Source organism: Phaenicophaeus curvirostris, chromosome 3 (assembly GCF_032191515.1).
Source record: "Phaenicophaeus curvirostris isolate KB17595 chromosome 3, BPBGC_Pcur_1.0, whole genome shotgun sequence".
Taxonomy (NCBI): Eukaryota; Metazoa; Chordata; class Aves; order Cuculiformes; family Cuculidae; genus Phaenicophaeus; species Phaenicophaeus curvirostris.
In genome coordinates this window covers 76,196,971-76,217,611 of record NC_091394.1, presented here as the reverse complement: position 1 = coordinate 76,217,611, position 20,641 = coordinate 76,196,971, and the positions used below count along the sequence as shown (strand labels likewise).

At 37.1% G+C, this 20,641-nt stretch overlaps 1 protein-coding gene across 1 annotated transcript in view; it reads left to right on the top strand.

The window, feature by feature from the left end:
* Positions 1–20,641, top strand: part of STK3 (serine/threonine kinase 3) — a 123,064-nt gene that overhangs the window by 59,438 nt on the left and 42,985 nt on the right. Inside the window, exons 8-10 of the mRNA XM_069854419.1 lie at positions 1,097–1,222; positions 10,938–11,130; positions 17,918–18,093. Of these exons, the coding sequence (XP_069710520.1) occupies positions 1,097–1,222; positions 10,938–11,130; positions 17,918–18,093 (495 nt within the window). The remainder of the gene's footprint in view (positions 1–1,096; positions 1,223–10,937; positions 11,131–17,917; positions 18,094–20,641) is intronic.

Here is a 20,641-nt window from a genome sequence, read left to right as displayed (position 1 = left end):
AATTTTCCTTGTTGATCATTCTACATAAGAATCTGATCTTCTGAAATGCCATCTGTGAGACATTCATACTAGATTTGCTTTGTCTTCAGCTAGCAATAGCCTCCTTTAAATTTTAAATTCCAGTGAACTCCACTGCAAGGAGAACAGAAATTTTGCAGAGTAGCATCCAGTAACAGATGATCTCATTCTTAAGTCATGTTATGAATATTTTGTTTTCCATACTGAGAACACCAAAATGTAGACTGTAAGGAGAGTAAAAATGGAAAGATACGGATTTTCATATGATGTATGAATCAGTATTGAGATCTTAACAATCTGAAGTTGGTATGGCTAGCTGAAGAGTGGCAGCTGGATATAAGAAACTTGCATTAATACCTGCAAGGTGTGTGTGTGTAGCTTCAGTGTTTCCTCTTTCTTCCTGGCCAGCAAAACTCAAAACTCTGTCCAGCACAAATAAGTGTTGCCTTTTCCCATAGCTGGCAGTTGGAGCATGTGTGGTGGAGCTGGAAGTGCAGTGGATGTGAGTGGGAATGAAACTGCTGCTTGTGGGGAAAGATCATGGAGGAAATAAGAGAGTAACTGAATTGATATGTCAAGGGATTTAATAATGTACTTGTTCCGCATTTCAGCAACATAGATCAAGAAATGTTTTATGACATAAAGTACAGGTTTGTTTAAGGAGGCAGCCGTAGTTGCTCTGCTTACAACTGCTGATTTATGCTGTCAATTTATTAAGATTAATGAAATTCTGTAACTGAATATCTGAAAGTTTGTTTTTTCTATGTCAGACGATTGCTACTCTTTTTATTTACTACTTACTGCACATTTCCTTTGGACAGTTATAATCGTATAACAACTGTTCTATAGTTAAGAATATATTTCCCAAGGCTTGCTGTTACTAGAAATAGTTGAAGTAAAATCTCAGTTATGAATCAGCTAAAAGATATTGCGTGTAGTGTTACTGTAGATTTTAATTTCTGCGTAATAGAAAAAACTATTTATCAGTGACATTTGTAGTGTTGAATAATACTTGTAATTACATCTGAAGCGTAACTATTGTAATGACATTATATAATTTAATGACTTTTTTTCCTAGCATACATTTATTAAGAATGCCAAGCCAGTTTCTATTTTAAGGGACCTGATCACTGAGGCCATGGAGATAAAGGCAAAGCGACATGAGGAACAGCAGAGAGAACTAGAAGAGGAGGAGGAAAATTCGGTGTGTACCTTTTTGTCCTATACCTATCCATACTTTAAAAGTTTCTGTTTTTTCCCCTACTTCTGTATTTATATTCAAATACTTTGTCTTTACTGGGTTTCTACCTGTTTTTTAGTCTGAGGGCTGAATATTCCACTCTCATTTATGATGACTAATGCTGTTGTGCGTCATGCTGTACGAGCTAACTTTCACCACTGTTCCATGAGATATCCTAGTAAAGTTTTTCTAGAAGATGGGAAAAGAAACACTGTCAACTTCAGTTGTTCTAAAAAAAACCCCAGTTGTGCAATTGTGGTCAATAGAAATGCTAAGTCTGTAATTTTTCACTCATCCAAACAGAATTTTAGAATCGTATCACCAGTGAATGCGCATCAAAAAACCTGGAACAGAAGTCAGCCTCCACTTGAGACAAATTGCCCTTATATTTAAGGTAGAAGGTCAGAGTGGATGACAGAGAGGCACAGGCAGAGGAGATACAAGATCAGTCAGCGTGGAAAGCTTGGTACTAGCATTTCTTGCTCGCTTTTTCAGGATTGTGATGTAGAGGAATTCTGAAGGACAATGACAGTCTTGCAGAGGGCTGAAGGCAGCCCTGTTGGTAGCAAAAGGGGACCTAAGAAAAAAATAAAGGGAACTGAAAACTTAGTAGGTGAGTAGTGGAAGAGGCCAATTTGAGGCAGTGCTGGCTTCTTAGTACAGAATGAAGGTGGTAGAATAGGAGGAGGCCATGAATGGGGGCTTGTGAATGAGACTAGTCAGCTCAAAAAAGGCAGGTAGTAAAAAAATAAGAACAAGAGTATGATTTCAGCATAATGAAACACAGAAGGGGAGAAGTTGGAAAATGAACCTTACGAGTTTTATTGCCTTGAGTGGAGCAGTCACTAGATGAGATTCTAGGATGACAGATAGGCAAGAAGAATGAAAATCTGGATGGAAACTTCAGTGATACAGACATTTTGCAAAGAGTAGTATGTTTGTCAGGCAAGCACTTTATACTGCTGTACTTGTAAAAGGCCTCAAAATTATGTGGAGAAAAAAAAGCAGTGAACATACACATTATACTCTGTAGTAACCTTGGAGGTTATTATTGAAGCTTTTAGTGGTAATCTTGTCATCCTTAGTAGTTTCATGTCTTGTACTCATTTTCAGTTTTCTTTGGTGATGCTGGCTTACAGGCTATAATTAATGAATTAAAATTCATCAATTATACCAGATTATATTTGCAGGGGATGTTAAGAGAGATGGATCCTGAATACTGAATGCATCACGTATTGTATTTGGACATAATTACATAAGCCCTTGTAGTTGCATTTTTGAGCTAAGTAGTTTGCTTCCTCTGCCAGATAAGCTGACTGCTTCTATGAGTCTATTTTAAGGCAAAGAAAACTTTGTAAAGGATGGACCTGAAGTGACAAAAAACTGAACACAAAGCACAAAAAAGATTAATGTAAACTATCCCTTAGTATTCTAGACCATGAGACAAGTTTAAGAGTTCAGGCGTATTGCTAAGGGGTGGTAACTGCTTGAGCTACACGTGCTAACTCTGCCTAAAGAGTTGTTGTAACCTTTTTTTGGAGGAGAAAGCACAGAAAGGTTAATCCTTACAATCTTATGACTGTTTTGTTTGCTGTAAATGAGGTCCAGTAGTAGACAGGGCTACACAAGTAGGCTGTAGTCAAATCCATTTTGGGCTATGATGAGTCAGGCTGTCTTATATATGCTACAGACCTATGTGTGCGTTTGAAGTGACTGTAATTTGAAGGATGTGTTTGTAATACTGTGACTGAGAGTTGAACTGTAGTCTTCCAGTGAAGTCCAGCTTTGCTTATAGCAGAGAACATGGATATTTTTTAAAAAATATTTTATATCGTTCTTGTGATCATCGGTAGTGGTAGGAAATTGATCTCTCTGAGCTTGGGGGAAGTTCCAAATGTAGATAAAGATCACATGCAAAGATAAGATGATATGGGACTTGGAAGTGGAACAAAGAAAAGGGAAGTACTAGCTGGTGCTGTTGGCAGAGCAGGAAGTAGCTCTTGTCAGTGCGATAATTTCGTATTTTTTATCCTGATCATGGGTAGATAAATGTCATTACTCCTGGAGATTATTCTGGAGAGCTTTTGCACCATTTTTACGTTTTAGCTCTACCAGTTTTATCAGATGAAGACTATAAACCACCATGTAATTACTTCTGCAAAAATATCTTGTAATGCACAAGAGGGTGTCCAGGCATTTTTTCTGTAAGGTTTGTATCAAATAGTTAAACTTTGTAAGAATTTTGTTGGTAGAACATGATTTACTAAAAAGGGACTTTTATTCCTAATTTAAAAAGTATTTTTGCTTATTTTTAATTGTTTCGAATCATAAAACCATATGAAAACTTGGGGAATTATCTGTGATGAGGCTTGTAATTAGGATGAAATTTTTACTTTTGTTAAGACTGTTACTTTGCTATTTGGTAGTAAGCATGACTTACACTATTAGTAACTGTATAACTTTAATATTTTGTATTGCTTGGTAAGACTTGAGTGAAAAATAGTTTGGGAATACTTAGTTTTAATGGAAGGAGTGAGGATACAAGTGAGTGAAATGGACAGAACTGTTGATGAGGTGAGGAGGAGGGATTTCCTTGTTGACAAATACAGTTTGTCAAAACTTGTGTTTGGTAGTGACCTATGAATAGTTTTCTTGTTGTCACCGTAGAGAACTAACTCAAACCACTCTGTGATTCTATGAATTAATCTTGTTCTGAACTGGTTTTAATAATTTTTAGGTTGTAATGCAGACTTCCCATGTCTTGCAACTGAGTTTCAATGCTGTACCTCATTGTAAGAAATCCCGGAGTCGTTTTAGAGATGACACCAGCATCTTTTCCAGTTGCAGTCATGAAGTATTCTGATCAGTTAGAGGCAGAAAAGCAGCCAAACTAGGAAACAGCGGGACAAACTGCTATAATTATTTTTTTCAAATGGAGAAATTTTCTCTACTGTGTTTTGACTTCATGTTATTTCTGTATTGCAAGCTAGAAGACAGCTGAGCAATGTGTAAGTGTGATTGAGGCTTGAATAATCATAGAATCACCAGGTTGGGAAAGACCCACCGGATCGTCGAGTCCAACCATTCCTATCAAATACTAAACCCTCAGCACCTCATCCACCTGTCTTTCAAAAACCTTCAGGGAAGGTGACTCAACCACCTCCCTGGGCAGCCTGTTCCAGTGCCCAGTGACCCTTTCCTTGAAAATTTTTTTCCTGATGTCCAGCCTGAACCTCCCCTGCGGAGCTTGAGGCCATTCCCTCTCGTCCTCTCTCCTGTCACTTGGGGGAAGAGGCCAGCTCCCTCCTATCTACAACTTACATATTGTAATTTTTTAAGTGTAGTAGGCAGAGATTGATCAATGGATCCACAAGTTTATTAAAGCAAACCAGGAAAAAGAACCAGAAGAATAAAATGAAAACATTGGAACATTTGTATTTGTCTTTTAAAAGAATCCTAAACAAATGATAACCCTTCCTGAACCCCCCACTTCAATTTGAAGTAATGCTTAATTTCAAAATAAGCTGAAAGCTTGTCTTTTGTTTAATTTGCAACTTGTTTGGGGAACTGCCAGAAGAACAATAAACTAATTATTTTTTTTTACACTTCTGAGTGTTTATTCTTTCCCTTCTGGAAAGGGAAAACCGATAATGTGAGTGTGATTTGATACACTGTAGTGGGTGAAATCAGCAGTCCAGCATTCAAGTATAAAGATAAGGAGCTTGCATATTCCTCCGACTTACCTACCAGTTTCCACAGAACACCAAAGAAATACCAGGCTGCTTGTGTGTAGTTTGCATGACTACGTGAACTTACAGTTCAAAAGGTTATACTGGTTTTAGTAAGCCAACTTCCAGTGCTGGCAGCAGTTCTAGGAAGTGAGAATAACACTCAGCTGTGTTACCTTGTGTAGTAGTGGTAACGGCAAGTCATGCGTATATTTCTATGTATTTTAATGTTTTCAGGTTATATATGGAATTGGAGCCACTGTTCAGCTGGAAAGTAATGGCCACCTAGCACATATATTTTGGAAAATAAGACATTAAAAGTATTTTTTTTCCCATTGATATCACTGAAGTCCTAACCGTAGAAGTATGAAAGGAGACTCAAGCCTGGAGAGATGCACATTTAATAATAGCTAAAACCAGGACCAAATATTGATGTTAGTGTTAAATAGAGTCTATCAATGTTAAGTCTCTCATGAGCAGTGAATTGAGTCCATATATTACTGGAAAAGAATGGTTTCAGTTAACCTTTTGAGGATTTGAACTTACTCATCTAAACCCCCAAGAATTTTCTGTGTAAAGCATGGGCCAGTTGTGCTCACTGCTCACTGGTACATGTTTTGGGACCCATCCTTTTGTTAGGAAACCAGATTTAAGCATAACAGTTACATTTGAATAAGTTTTTAGAGTTTTAGTTCCCTCTTAAAGCCGTGTTATGTACTGTCATGGACACTTGGGTTATAAGTGACTTACATAACAGAAATGTAGAAATGGGGAGGAGTAGCTGGAGAATTAATCAGATGGAAAGCTTTCACAGTTGTATACTTAGTTTTCAGGATTGATTCAGGTTGTTTTTCTTCAAGTGAGGAAGAGTCACATCCCTGAAATTTTCTCTTATGTTTCATTTTTACCATTTCCTGTGAACATTTTATAGTATGGGAAGTTGCCAGTTGTAATGTAAGTAATTTTTGCTGTTCAAAGCTTTGTATTATACAGCTGTAAATAAATGGCCAGGTTGAATATGATCTTTCTGTCTGTATCCTTCCAGAGATATTTAATATCATGATAAACAGTGAGCTCTGAATTGATTTTTATGCCTGTTAGGAGAGCTGCTTGCGTGATGAGAATGCCTTTTGACAAACTGACATGTTTTGATAGGTGCTGAGGTAATTGTACAGATTTTTTTAATTAAGCAAAAAATTGCAAGTGGTGTATTCTACAGAAGGTTAATCCCAATATCAAAGTTTAAATGTTAGTTTAGGCATTACTAAACATGGCCAATCTCTTCTCTTGTGCATTTTTTGCACTGTGATGTGAATCGGATGCTGAGGCTGGGCAGCTGTATTATGGGAATGTAAAGTAACTCGTTGCCTGGCAGCTCGCAGGAAACATGTCTAAATATTTATTTCTGTGGGTCTTTAAAGGAATGAGCTTGCAAGCAGCTCTTCCCGTATGTTTTCTTTAACATTTTAATGTCTCTATTATGGGAGGAATGCTTAATTATTTTAAAGTATTCAAACAAGGAATTACTACTTCAGTGCACTATTTTTTTTTTTTTCCTTAGGCATTCAGTGGTTGACAACTGTCAACAACTTGGTCAACTGTCAGTGATCAGTTTTTCCTGTATGTAGCTTATTTACTTATTCATACGAAAGTTACTTTTGTTAATCCTACCTGAATTATGAGTAGTTGATGTCTGTCTTTTGAGACCATAAAAATATCAATTGCTATAATTATTCCTCTGTATTTCTACAATATTTATAGAGTTATTTTAAAGGGACTAGTGAATCATTTGGGTTATTCTGTGTTTTAAATCTGGTACACTAGGCTACGTTTTTCTGAAGGTTTTCTTATATTTACTTTCATGCATCTTTCATGTGTTTGTACATATGATATATCTGTGTATCTGTGTACGTAACTTTGCATGAAAAAGTATTAGAACTTTATATTTTCATAGCGTTTTTCCTTTAAGCCAAGAACACATGACATATGCTCTAATTAAATTTGATTGCAGCCTTTTAAGAGTCCTGAAGTTAGAAATATGTAAAGATGACTTTGTCAAGTGAAATATAGCTACCCAAGGGGCATAAATAGCTTTTTAAGAGCATACTGTTAAAATTCCCAGTGATTTAGAGCCAGTAACTGATTACTGAAAGAGCAAACAATAGGGAGGTAATTGTGGGCAGCAAGTTGTTGTTACTAGGTGTATCAATTAGAAGTAGGTAGAAAATGAGCTTAGATGCTGTTTCATTACATACGTCTTTTTTATTTGGTGGGATTTGGATGTGTGCTGAAAGTTGTCTTCCCATGTTTTGCTGATGGGTCTAAACTTTATTGTGCACTTGATGTGAGGGGGGTACTCGGGTTGAGTTTGAGCTTTGTACGTGTTAGGAACTTCTACAAAATCCTTGTTCTTGACCAATCTATATTATGTGTTTATGTAGCTACTGCAGTGCTTTTACAAAAAGATAGCTGTGACTACAGCCACGTTTTTCAAAGGTGATGATGAGGTGTTAATAGTAAATGAAATTATTTTACAGGATACTAAATTTTGCGAGCATGTAAATCTTCCTTTAATGTCGTACAACCGAGTTAGCTGTCTTTGGTGCCCTCTAGTGTTCTTTTCACAGGCACAAACCATAGTTAAGAGTTTTTAGTGGCAAGCTGCCATATTTGCTTCTCTTTATCGGTCTTCATCCCTTTTTCCCTTATTAATGTTAAATATGTACAGAAAAATCTGAATCTTTATCACCTTAGATAATTTGCTTCTATTATAATGTAGATTGAGGTAATCTTTTCTGAGAATACTTATTGTGTGATGAGGTCTTTAATGTTACAAGCATATTGTGAAGTCTTGTGTGTTGTTTCCACTAAATTTGTTTTTAATTTGCTGTCCTGATAAGTCTCTCTGATTGCATTTTTGTGCTTTGGACGTCAGTTTTGTTACTCTTCTAACTTATTTTCGTAAATAAGGAGATCCAAAGAGTTAGTCCCCTTGGGCTGCAGGGTATTAGTAATGGTTTACTTGTACGTACTTTACACTATAGTGTTCAGAGTTTCTGTAGTTTATTGTAATTTCTGTAGTATTTCAAGAGATTTTAGTGCTCTCGCTCCTGTGCGCTTTCTGGATGCTTTTTGTCTGCTGGTGTATTTGACAGGATTTTGATACAGTCTTGGTACTTATTACTACTATGAAAGGGAACAGGAGACAGTTTAATTGCCCAGTTAGTTGGTTTTATTGCTTTAATTTGGATTTGTTTTCATAAACAATATGAGAACGTGATACTTCAGCTTGAATTCCTTGGGTTTTTTGTTGGCTAAAATTGAGGTTGTGTTTGTTTGTATTTAATAATTGAGTTTACCTTTTTTAACAACAGATCAGAAGTTCTACGTCAATATTTGCGAACTGTAAAGCATGAATCTGAGTTTGTACTCAAGAATCACTTTAATCTCTTGTGCAAATGTCTACTTACATAACTAGGATCCACTGGCTGTTGTTATAAAGTTACTTTTTCAGATCCAGTATAGTCTACTGCTATATTAGCTAAATCTTATATTGTGAGAAATACTGGAATGATAGTTCTGAAAACAATCTGACTTAACCCACAAAATTAATTATTTTGGGGCATGTACAGGCCCCAAAAAAGTTTTGTATTTTTCTCTCTTGGTATGTCATGGGAATTCCCAAGTGACGGGGGACAGGACAAGAGGGAATGGCCTCAAGCTCCGCCAGGGGAGGTTTAGGCTGGACATTAGGAAAAAATTCTTCACAGAAAGGGTCATTGGGCACTGGAACAGGCTACCCAGGGAGGTGGTGGAGTCACCTTCCCTGGAGGTGTTTAAGGCACAGGTGGATGAGGTGCTAAGGGGCATGGTTTAGTGTTTGATAGGAATGGTTGGACTCGATGATCCAGTGGGTCTCTTCCAACCTGGTTATTCTATGATCATTCCCAATCCAGGGAAAACATTGTTGGCCAAAATTGTCATGTACTGCCCTTTTGGGGACAACTGTTCTCTTAGTACCAAGATAGGCTTTTATGATCCTTAGTCTCCTAGGTACTAGGAGGCAACAGTTCTCTTTGCCTAAAGGCAATAGTAAGATGAAAGCTTTTGACACTCTTGGATGGAAAAATTATTCGGAACAAATCCAGATAATTTGTTTGACTGAAGAAATTAAATATCAATGTTTTTAATGAAGCAGGAGGTGTGAGAATGGTCATTTAGGCCTCTATTTCATACTTATTACATTGTTTGCCATCACTTTTTTTCCCTAACTTCAAAAATAAAACAATTTCCTGAAGCTTAAAAGATTTTTTCATATCTGATTTTGCTTTTAAGATTAGGACCATATACACTGCAGGTGATCAGCAAATCTGTAAATCCAGTGTAACTGTGCCTCAAACTTAGTGATTTACCTGCCTGTATGTTAGAGACTCTGCACTTGTGTGTAAAAGGAGAAACAGCAGCATGTTGTGAGTCAGTTTTGCACTGTCTTGAAGTACTGAAGGAAGCATTTGGAAATAATAATTGTTCTGGCAGATTTAAAATGCAGTGCAAAATTACGCTTTTGGACTTCACTGTCTGAGTACCCTTATTAGAAAGGGAAAAATCTATCTTGTAAAAACTGCTGGTGTTAGTAAATTGTTGTGGAAGAAGTAAAGAAAATTAAAGTTGCCACCAGGAGGAGTAGTACTAAAGTATTGTGGCACAGTCCTCAGTGCTGTAGCTGTAGGCTCTCTGTATCTTTGGGAATATTGTAACTGTGTAAAGGGTAGGGTACAGAATATGGTGTTTTATAACAAAAGTAAAAAACTCAGAAAGAACACGTATGAGGAACTTCAGTATTTTTACAACTTATAATCTGAAAAAGAATGACTCTTGACATTTGAATTTTTAATCACATATTTAGATCTGTATCCTGGTTTCAATATATTATGCTGTTAGACAGACTCTCTACATCAAAATAAGATATATTTTTGTGTGTCTTAGTTGAAACGTGGTAGAATAACTTCGGATCTGGTGTATTGGTATTGCTACTGAGGACCATTCTCAGGATCTGCTTACACTAGCCATGAGAGAAATGGGCACTCGGGCAGCATAGCTGGCGCGTGCACTTACATCTAGACTAGAGGCAAATTGTCTGCATTGTCAGGGAATAACAGGAAAGGAAAGGAATGAGTTCAGTAAGAAGTATAAAGTTCCAGACCTTGTTGGATTTGAGTGGGTGTTTTTTTATTGTGATTTGTTTGTTTGGTGTTTATTTTATTTGTTTGGTGTTGTGGTTGGTTTGTTTGTTTATTTTTGGGGTTTTTTACTCCCCTTGGATAATAGCTGTCACTCTCAGAAAATGTGTATAGTCCATCACATTATTCCTGAAATGCTATGATGTGCACACAATCCAAAGCAGACTTTGGAAAGGAATGAGGTATTACATTAATGTTTTCAAGTATTAGTATTCCATATGAATTTTATAATTAATTAACTGCTTTGTCACTAGTTCTGTTTCACATTCTTGTCCCCTTATTGTCACTGAATTAAAATGCTGTTGTATTTCTCCATTACAGCAGCTCCCCACCCACTCAGTGGTTCAGTATGTGCCCTACAGATGTCTTTCTACATAATACCAACCAGTTATTTTACTTGTTCTTGTGACACACAACTGAATACTAGAAGTAAACCATTTTGATCTTCTGTTTCTGAGGTAGACTTCCAAAACTGTTTTGGAGGATTGCTTAATACTGGACGTCTAGCAGTACAGCTAGGTCATGTGAAGATATAAAACTAATGAATAAGTTTCTAAATTCGTAGAATCGTTTGGTTAGAAAAGACCTTTGAGGTCATAGAGTCCAGTAGTACCTGTCTACTACCAAACCATGATTAATATACTTCTTCTTAACTTGTTGTTTTGGTTTATTTTAAATGATCTTCTGCATTCGACAAATGTTTCTTTATAGGATGAAGATGAGCTGGACTCTCACACCATGGTGAAGACCAGTTCAGAGAGCGCTGGTACCATGAGGGCCACGAGCACAATGAGTGAAGGGGCTCAAACAATGATTGAACACAACAGCACTATGCTGGAATCAGACTTGGGGACCATGGTAATAAATAGCGATGATGATGAAGAGGAAGATGGGACCATGAAAAGTATGTTATTAATTTACTTTTCTTTTAATAATGTAAAATGTGTTCTTGTACTGCAGAAGACCATTGTATCATCAGTGCCTTTTAAGCATCAAGTTCTGTGGTTAAAACTGTTGTAGAGGAGTTTTTGTGTCTCTTAAGTGCTTTCTATAGTTTGTGGAAGAAAAGGTGACTATAGTGGGAGACTCAAAGCAGAAGCCTGGTTCTGGTGCACTGCTGGGTGTCTGGAGGACTCTAAAAGGTAGCCCTCTGATTTTTCCCTTCTGCTGCTTGTCTCTTGCATTTTACTTTATGTATCCTATGCACGTGGACCAGCTCCTTGGAAGTGATGTGATTATGTGAGAAGCTGCTGCTTCAGCATCAGTGGTCCTGGGAACTCCTCATGACTCCCCGTAGGTTCAGCAAACAGTGCACATCTTACTGCTGAACTGTTCTGTAACTCATGATCAGTTAACATATTTTTATTTTATAACTGAGTGTTATTATTTGAACATATGTTAGAATGCGATTCAGTAATGCTTGATTTAAGGCAATGATCAAAAGATCATTGCAACCTAAGTGAAAAGTACAAGTTGATTTCAGCAGCGTGTGAGGGAGTGTGTAACAAAGTGGAAAAATATTGCAGATGTTTTGAAGTATAAAATTGTGCATATTTCATTGTAACTTATAAATACATATTTGTTAAATAGTTAACTTCTGTACCTACATATTGATGAGCTCAGAATAAATCCTACTGAATTTAATAGAATTATTTGCTTGAATAGGCAGCATCAGTAGATGAATCTAACTCAAGTTGTAGGGGCCTGATTTCATGAGGCACAATGTAATGTTTAACTCCAGGCAATCGTTGAGGAGTGGGGAAGGTAAGAAATAACGCTGATGTCTCAAGAATGGAAATCAATGCAAAATAAATAACTGTTGAATGTTTTATAGGAAATGTAAAGTTGCATTTGTGTTCACACATGTACATCTCATGTAATTTCTGCAAGATTAGTTAGAAGTGCAAAGCAGAAATGTGTTCTTTGCAGTTTAGTGTACAGCAGATTGGAAGGAAGGGGGGGGGTGTTGATTTGTTGTTGTTGCTGTTGGGGTTTTTTTTGTGGTTTGTTTTGTTGGAGTGATTTTTCTAGTGTTCTCAGCAAAAAGATGGCAAACCTTAGATAGATACCTGTGGATTAGTGATTAGTTCAAGTAGAATGATTCCCCTCATGAAAACACTCAGTATGTGCTTTAATTTGTTTTCGTGCAGAAACACTATATTTTCCTATTAAACTGTGAGGCTAATGGAGGGTGAGTACCAGCAATCTCAAACTCATCAATTTCAGCAAGCTAAGGAAAAGGTGAATGATGCAAAAAAGAAAGGAAGAAAGATATTAAAGGCAAATTTGGAGTAAAAGATAATTAAGTAGTTCTTAGGGTGCAAGCATTATGAAGTAGGGTTTTGTGTGACTTTTCAGATCACTTCAGCCATAATAATTATCCATGTAGTTTTTATATCCGCTGAGAGGAAATTCCAGTTAGTGTTCCAGACAGATCAAGACAGTGTTGTTAGGTATGCACTGCAGTCCCTTACCTGTGTCCTGTTTATCTGCTGTGTTGCTGGAGACTGTGTTTCTAAAATCATAGAATAGTTTGGGTTGGAAGGGACCTTAAAGATCATCCAAATTCCAACCGCTCTGCCATGGGCAGGAACACGTCCAACTAGATCCAGCTGCCCAAGGCCCCATCGAACCTGGCCTTGAATGCCTCCAGGGATGGCGCAGCCACAGCTTCCCTGGACGTACCGTTATTTTCCATTTTTAATTGATTGCAGTAATGCTCTGTAGTTGGGATGGGAATTACCTTTCTACGCCTTGGCATTTAGTGAGTGTAATTCTTAAACCCATTCTTCTTTCTTGTCAAACAAGAGTATATAATTTTTGGGACAGGAGGTTTCCTCTCCTCCCTCCTCTGCATAGGTGGTTGTCTTGAGATGTGTGACTCCAGCAAAGGAAGGCCTGTGAACTGTAAGTAGCCTGGTGGCAAGTGATGGATTCATCATTCAGCTGGCAGGTGGCAGGTTTGGTTTGGGCACTTACTCTTTCAACTTTCTTGTATTTTGCATTAGACACCCATTGATTGAAAACTAGAATTCAAAAATGGTACCTCCACATCTCAGCTGGAGCTGGCCCTCCTCTGGTTCTGAGATTCAGGTGCTATTGGCTGAAACAGGAGCAATAGCAAGTGTCCTAAATAAAATGTGACCAGGAGGGGACGTATAATTCCTTGCTCTCCCTGAGAGGCAGACATATAGATTTTGTACTACTTTGTGTTTGACAAAGACGCAAGATTTTCACAATTGTTTGCTTTTTCCCACGTGCCTGTATAGGCACCTTCTTGATGTTTGTGTGATTTGATTTTAATAAATCAGAACAGGTAGCTTGAAAGTACTCTTTGATACTTTTGAATAATAGAAAATTTCAAGTAAGAAGCTTGGAGAAATAAACGTAGTTCAACCAGGGAAGAGGGATTTCATTCCCTTCCTGGAGACACAAAATATTTATGACAAACTTTTTTTTTTAATTTGTTCTCGTGTTTAGCTTCACATTTTGTTTCCTTCAGCCTTTTGTTTCCCTGCTCAAGAACAAAATAAGAAACAATAATAAGTTTTTATTTATAAGTGTTCATGCTCAAAGGCCTCAGGGAGCCATGACACAACATAACTAAAACCATATTTTTTGTTTTTTCATAAGTAGGGAATTGTGCCCAGATAAAATTGGGATTTGGAACAAAAAGATCCTGTCATCCGACCCCAGCATACAATATATAGCCTAGCAATAAGCAACACTTATGCCTTCTTGCTTAGTATGGTTCTGTGTGCTCTGAGCAGAGACTATGCAGTATGTACCTAAAAGGAGGGAAGAAAAGGCAGAACACAGAGAGATGGGAGGACAGAGCTTGACTTTAGGGGGTTTAATGTGGAGTAGAATAGAGAGTGGGATTATTGGAAGGTAGGACTACTTTACTGCTCTTTGCTCCTCTGATTGTACTTACTTTCATGTAGAAGTTTTTCATGTATCAGTTCAGAGAGTGGTATTCAGACCAGCTTCCCCACGTTCCCTTCATGGCTTTCTGGCAAGGCTTAGTGGTAAGGCTTTCTCATTCACCAAGAGTACTTCTGATTGTTCTCTGTTCTCCTATTCATTAACAGCCTCAGTGTCCCCCCTGCCACCTCGCTGTTAAATTTGAGTTTGCTATGTGCTTTGGGCTGGTGAGCAAGTTGCTGCCTCTTACCATTAGGACTTCTTGGTTTCTCACTGTTGTTTGACTTCAGTGAAACTTGTAGATAGCTCATGGTTGGTAATGAATATTCAAAGAAGAGGAGAATGGAAAAATTAATTTGCATTTGACAGAATATAGAAAAGTGGTCAGTTTTCTTGTTTTATTAATTTTTGCCCTATAAGACATGAAATGTTTTACGTTTAGTCAGTATAATTCTTAAACATTCTTCCTTCTTATCAAACAGAAGAATATAATCTTTGGGCCAGCACATTTCCTTCCCCTTCCTCCTCCCCATAGGCGACTGTCTTGAGACTGTCTTCAGACCAGTGAAGGAAAGCCAGCAAACTAAACATAGCTCGATTCAGCTGGCAAGTGACAGTTTTGGTTCCAGCCCTTGGAGCTTCCCTGGGCAACTTGTGCCAGTGCCTCACCACTCTCATGGTGAAGAAATCCCTCATGTCTAGTCTCAGTCTGCCCCTCTCCCGTTTATACCCATTGCCTCTAGTCCTGTCACTACAAGCCACTGCGAGCCTTTGTAAATGGACAGATATAGATATATATACACATATGTATATAGCTTGTGTAAAAAGTATCTTACCTGGGTAGCTGAGGGAATTAATTCTCCTTAAAGGAATATTCATGTATTGTACTTGTAGATTTCTTGGTTCTTGAAAGACAGTTGACAAGATACTGTTTCTCTGTTGTTCATTAAAGTTAGAAACTAAGTGCTTTCAGACCAAAATTATCTTCAAATAAACTCACGTTTTGCGAAAAAAATGTGACCTACATCAGTTTACTCTGGCATGAAGAGCGTGAATGTTTTGTGAAGTCAGTACAAAAGAGGCAGGAGCCTTTGAACTAGTAGGTATCAGCCTGTCCTGTTTTCCAAGAAATGTAACAATAACTAGTTTGTGTTAGCTTATCTCTCTCTTTTTCAATTAGCTATTTCATTTTCTTTTTTGCCCTTTACAATGGCAAAAAAACCAAACAAACCTTGAAACACCTCTGGTGCCATCATTTGCAAGCACAATATTTCTGATTGTGTGTGAGAGTCTTTATATTTGCAGTGAAGGCAAGCAGCTGTTCTATTTTGTTTTTTTTTTCTTAAGACGGGTTAACTAACTGTTAAGTAAGTCTCTGCTAAATTGGAGTAAGAAGTGAGTTCTAAATTGCTGTGTATCAAAACAATTCCTCAAAGTAATAAATAAATGTGCTTTGCTCATTTTGAAGTAATTTCAGTCCTGTGAACTCACTTTTCTTAAAATGCATTTGATAACAAGGAATTCAGTTTGTTTCATGTTAAGTATGCAGTCTTATGTATATAATGAAGATATTTATAAATAGCTCGAAAATCTAAGCAGTCGTTGGAAAATCATTCATGATTTTTCTCTTACCTGTAATGGGCCAGCATTTTGGTACATAGTTTCTAACAGAGACACTGGTAATCTTCTTGTTTATAAGTATGTCTCAAGGATGAAACATAAGTACAACCATCTCAGCAGAAGACAAAAATTGATTGTGAAAGGCCAGCAATGTGGTGCCCTGCCTTTTTTTGTACAGATAGTTTAAGGGGTTTTGGGCAGTGATCAGCAAGTACTAAGAAGTTTGTGTAAAGAAAATGCGTTGTATTTCTGTTTTTAATTCCACCTCCTTTACACTAGTACCTTACCTTGGATCTGTTTTCTAAATTTATGCTTTGCTAAAGTTTAGTTTGTTCCATTTTTGCACTTTAGTACTTATTTCTGTAGTTATTTGGCATCTCGGCTGTTTACTCCTCATCCCTTCCTTGGCCCCAGAATCGAGAGGTCCAGAAACCTCATTCGGGTGATCTCATTGGGAGATTCTGGAGAAGAGTTATCTGCTATGCGGTCTATGAAATTCTACCTGGAATTTAGTTCCCTGACTGGATTTGTATGGTTGTAGTTGTCTTTATTTATGTGATGGTGACTAGAAACAGCTATGGTCTGGATCTAAATAAAAATATTAGAAAAGAACATGGCAACAACTGAGAAAAACAGGCTAAAAAATATGGAGAGGAGGAGGTGTGTATGGAAACATGGCAGACTGAGTGGAGGAATCATTGTGGAACCGAAGGGAAGAAACTGGAGTCAAGTGAAGTAAAGCCTAGAGCATAAGCAAGACAGTAAAATACTACGTTCAAAAAGCCAGAAGAAATCTTAATGGAGCAGAGTGATGTAGAAAAAGCAGAAAGAAAAGAACAAGTCAATATGCTTTGAAAGGTGGCAGTACAAACATAAGCTTTAATGAACAAAATAGGCCACTATTAAACCATGCAGCAAAATTAGAATGAATTAAACTTTAAGATGGAGGGAATGGGTTACCATAGGAAGGGATAATGAAATATGGGGTGAGAGAGGAGGGACACAAAAAGTACAAATCAATAAAAAGAAATTTAAAGCCAGATACGGAGATCAGCAAGTCTCTAGTGATCATGTTAAACACAAGCTCAGAAGATATTTCCAGTGGTGGTTCTTTTCACTTGATAAAACAAGTAATTCAAATTTAAATTCCTAAATATTTCATTATGCTTATAATTAAAAAATATGGTTCTACCTGTAGGTTGGGGTTTTTTTTGTTTAGCTTTGTTTATATTTCTTATTGTTTCATATTATACTGAGTTGCATATTTCTTTATGTAGAATGAGTTACACAACAAGTAAGTACATATTTCATGACTTGGTGCTATGCACAATGTGGTCTCCGAGGTGACAGTTATGTAGAACTACTAAAGCATTTCTTATGTTTTATTTATTGTTCTATTTAGTAGTAAATTTGCTTTGAAATCCCACAAATGAAAACAAATTTCAGTCATTTAGGGTTGTAAATATTTTGGTGTTTACATTTAGTTTCATGAAAAGGATAGTAGAATGGGAGTTCATGCTGATCTCAGTCTGCTTCATAAAGCTTTTGCAGCTGCGTAGATGATGACAAAAATCCCTGAGGGTTTTCACACCATGGAGACAGGGTGCTTTGCAGCCGTTTGTAGAGAGTGATCCCATAATGTGCTGAGAATCCCCACTGGCAATGGATTTATTTAAGCAGTGTCTAGACACAGTTTGTGCGGGGTTTTTTTGCAAGTTCGTTTTCTAAATAATTTTTAAATTGGACTTTTGGTGAAACTTATGGAACTCTGTTGCTTTCCTACGAGTGCCTGTGGACCAGGGCATTCAGCACCCGAAGGGATGCGTAGCACCTTCTGTTATTCAGTCTCTATAACAACAAATAGATATCGCATGAAGTAACTTCTAATATTATTTATGCGTGCAACTCTGAAACGTCTTGAACATTTCTCCACATTGTATCGTGCTACGAAAATATCATTCTTCGGCTATGAGCTTTTATGCCAAAGGTCCTCAGGGGACAAATGGAGCCTTGCACCACATACAGATGACTGTATTAGTTTCTGTAAAATCCAAGGAAATTAATAAATTGAGTTTATTTTATGGTGGAGTAAATCTTTAATCTTTAAATAGTTTTAACTTTTTTTTTCTTTTATTCTTTCAACTAAGGAAATGCTACTTCACCGCAAGTTCAAAGACCTTCTTTCATGGACTACTTTGATAAACAAGATTCCAAGAGTAAAAGCCCTGAAAACTGTAATGAGAACGTGCATGAACCTTACCACATATCCAAAAAAGTTTTCCCTGATAACTGGAAAGTCCCTCAAGATGGAGACTTTGATTTTGTAAGTACATTTATATTGTTTACTTTCTTACATGCTGTTTATTATATATATGCCAAAAATAGGACCGCCTCTATAGCAATCTTAATACAAGATCATTCAACTTTCAGGAATAATGTCCACTTTTCTAATCTTATTGCCTCACCTTGGCTGCTTAAATAAGTACACTTGCTCAACACAAGACCATTTCAACGAGGAGTGGTATGTGACATGATGAATGTACTTCTTTGTAATCACTTTTTTTAAGTTTTGCTGGTTCTTTATAATTTGTGTTACAACAACTTTAAAATTTGACCCAGTTTTATTAAAAAAAAACACCCCAACATTGCTACAGGCATGGAATGTTGTTGTAATTTTTCCTGGGTATCTCAGTAAAATGATGAGCGTTTTAAACTGGATTGAAGCCATTTATTCGATATCCTTGGAGGTGGTTAAGATACTGTTTTCCACAAGCCAGCTTGTTAGTAGTATTCCAGTAGGGCACGTGTGTCTACGTAGAATTATTCTATCTACCATCCTCCAAAATAGGTGTAGTTTATTTCTTTTTGCCTGTGTTGCAAATTATAACATGGGCAAAGACAACAGTGTTCCCAAGTTGCAGGTTGCTCTTCAACTGAAAAAAATAATTGCTGTTTAGAGGCTTATAGGTAATAATACCCAGGTTTCATCTATGTTAATTTTTTTAACATGTTTGAGTGAAAATATTTAGTTTATCTGTTGTAGATTAAACATGATCTTAACTGCCATGCAGTAGCTAAATATGATCACATGGCACCTTTTTGAAAGTACACTTGGGATTTGGAGAAAAATGTTGTGTTTAATTTTAGGTGACAGCTGTAGGTGTGGGATTTTTTTCTACAGTTTTCATTTACTGCATTTCTACATAAAGCTGACTCTTAACTGGCTTTACTCCAGTAGCTTAAATTTAAATAACACAGTAGAAGCTGTTGCTGCTGGGGAGTTTTGACTAAGTTGGATTTTGGTTTGTGTGGGGATTTTTAGGCTTTTTTTTTTTTTTTTAACTGTAAAATGCAATAGTCATCATCCTGATTAACTAACAAAATAATTATTCGCACCATTCATTGGAAAGTAACTTACCGTTATTTAAGTGAGGCAAATACAGTGGCAATAAAATTGCCCTTAGAACAATTTAAAATGAATCCCACCCTTTCCGTTACTTGTTAAGAAATGCAAGCGAAAATTATTCTTTTTGTAGATGCTGAGATCCTGGTTCTGTGAATGCTTATTCATGAAAAACTCACACACAGACAGACCTCTGGAATTTGTTGATATTGCTTGTACCTATGAAGCTGCCTTTGTAAAACAGGAATTTGTCCTAGAACCAAACCAGAGGGGTTCTCATCTTCAGAAACTAATGGCTCTGTCTGGTCTGACCTTGAGCTCTTCCAATGATGGGGTGTCCGCAGCTTGTCTGGGCAAACCATTCCAGTGTCTTGTGGAAGTTGTGCAATTTGTCCTTGACTTCCTTAAAAGGCAATGTTGTAAAACTTTTTGCTACAAAATGGTTCTGATTGAAGACCCAATAGAATTTGGGGGGGGAGAAAGGTAAGAATAGTTATTTGCACGGACAATGTATGTATCTGGGGGTGTGGAATTCTAAGTGTGTGGAATTTTAAGTGTGATGAAAACCAAATACTTGCATAGATAAACCAGCCTAAGAAGGAGTTCGGCAACACACTTCAATAATGAATGTGCTACTTCGGAGTAGGCCACTCGAGAACAGCATCTGGTACCAGGTGATGTCACACAGGACATTGCTTCTAACAGCCTGCTGGTTTGAACCCTAGGCAATTATTATTTAAATATTCTATGAGCACTTCTATTTATAGTTTAGATGGCGAGTGGTGGTATTGATAAGTGGCTGCAAGAGACTTTCTGAAAGGAGAAATCAGTGGGCAGCATGCATAATATATTGTCTGCTTTTTGTGAGATCAACAGGAATGTTTTCAGTTGCTGACATAAAGTCTTTAAATCATTCATGAAAGGGATAAATAATGGAAACTTTTTGGACTGAATAATTCCATTCTATTTTGTTTGGAATTAGTTTTAATGGGTTAGAGAAAGGAATCGCAGCAGTAAATGCTGATAATCATCATTTTATTTAAAGAAGGGATTGACGTGTTAGAAATAAAATATAAATTAATAAAATTGAACTTAACGCTAGCATACTCTGATAGAACTCAAAATGTCTATATAGCAGAGGTGAGATGCTCGGTAAGTTGGAGGTCACCAAAGTCCTGTGCTGAATGATGCCATTATTCATAATTGGACATGCACCCTTCTATGCCGTGCACAGCAGCCAGGGCTTTACTTGTGAGCCAGGGCAAATTGGCAGTGCCTTACTAAGAAGAGATAGTTAAATGTATCGAATGGAAAGACTTAGAAGTTTATTAGTGTGTGTCTGTTTCAGCATAAACTAGAGAAGCAGAAATGCCCCTGAGGTGGAGGGAAATAAAAACCAATCCTTATAAATTCCTGCAACTAATCAGTTTGCTTATTTCTATGTATAAGATGAGACCTGCAGACTTGG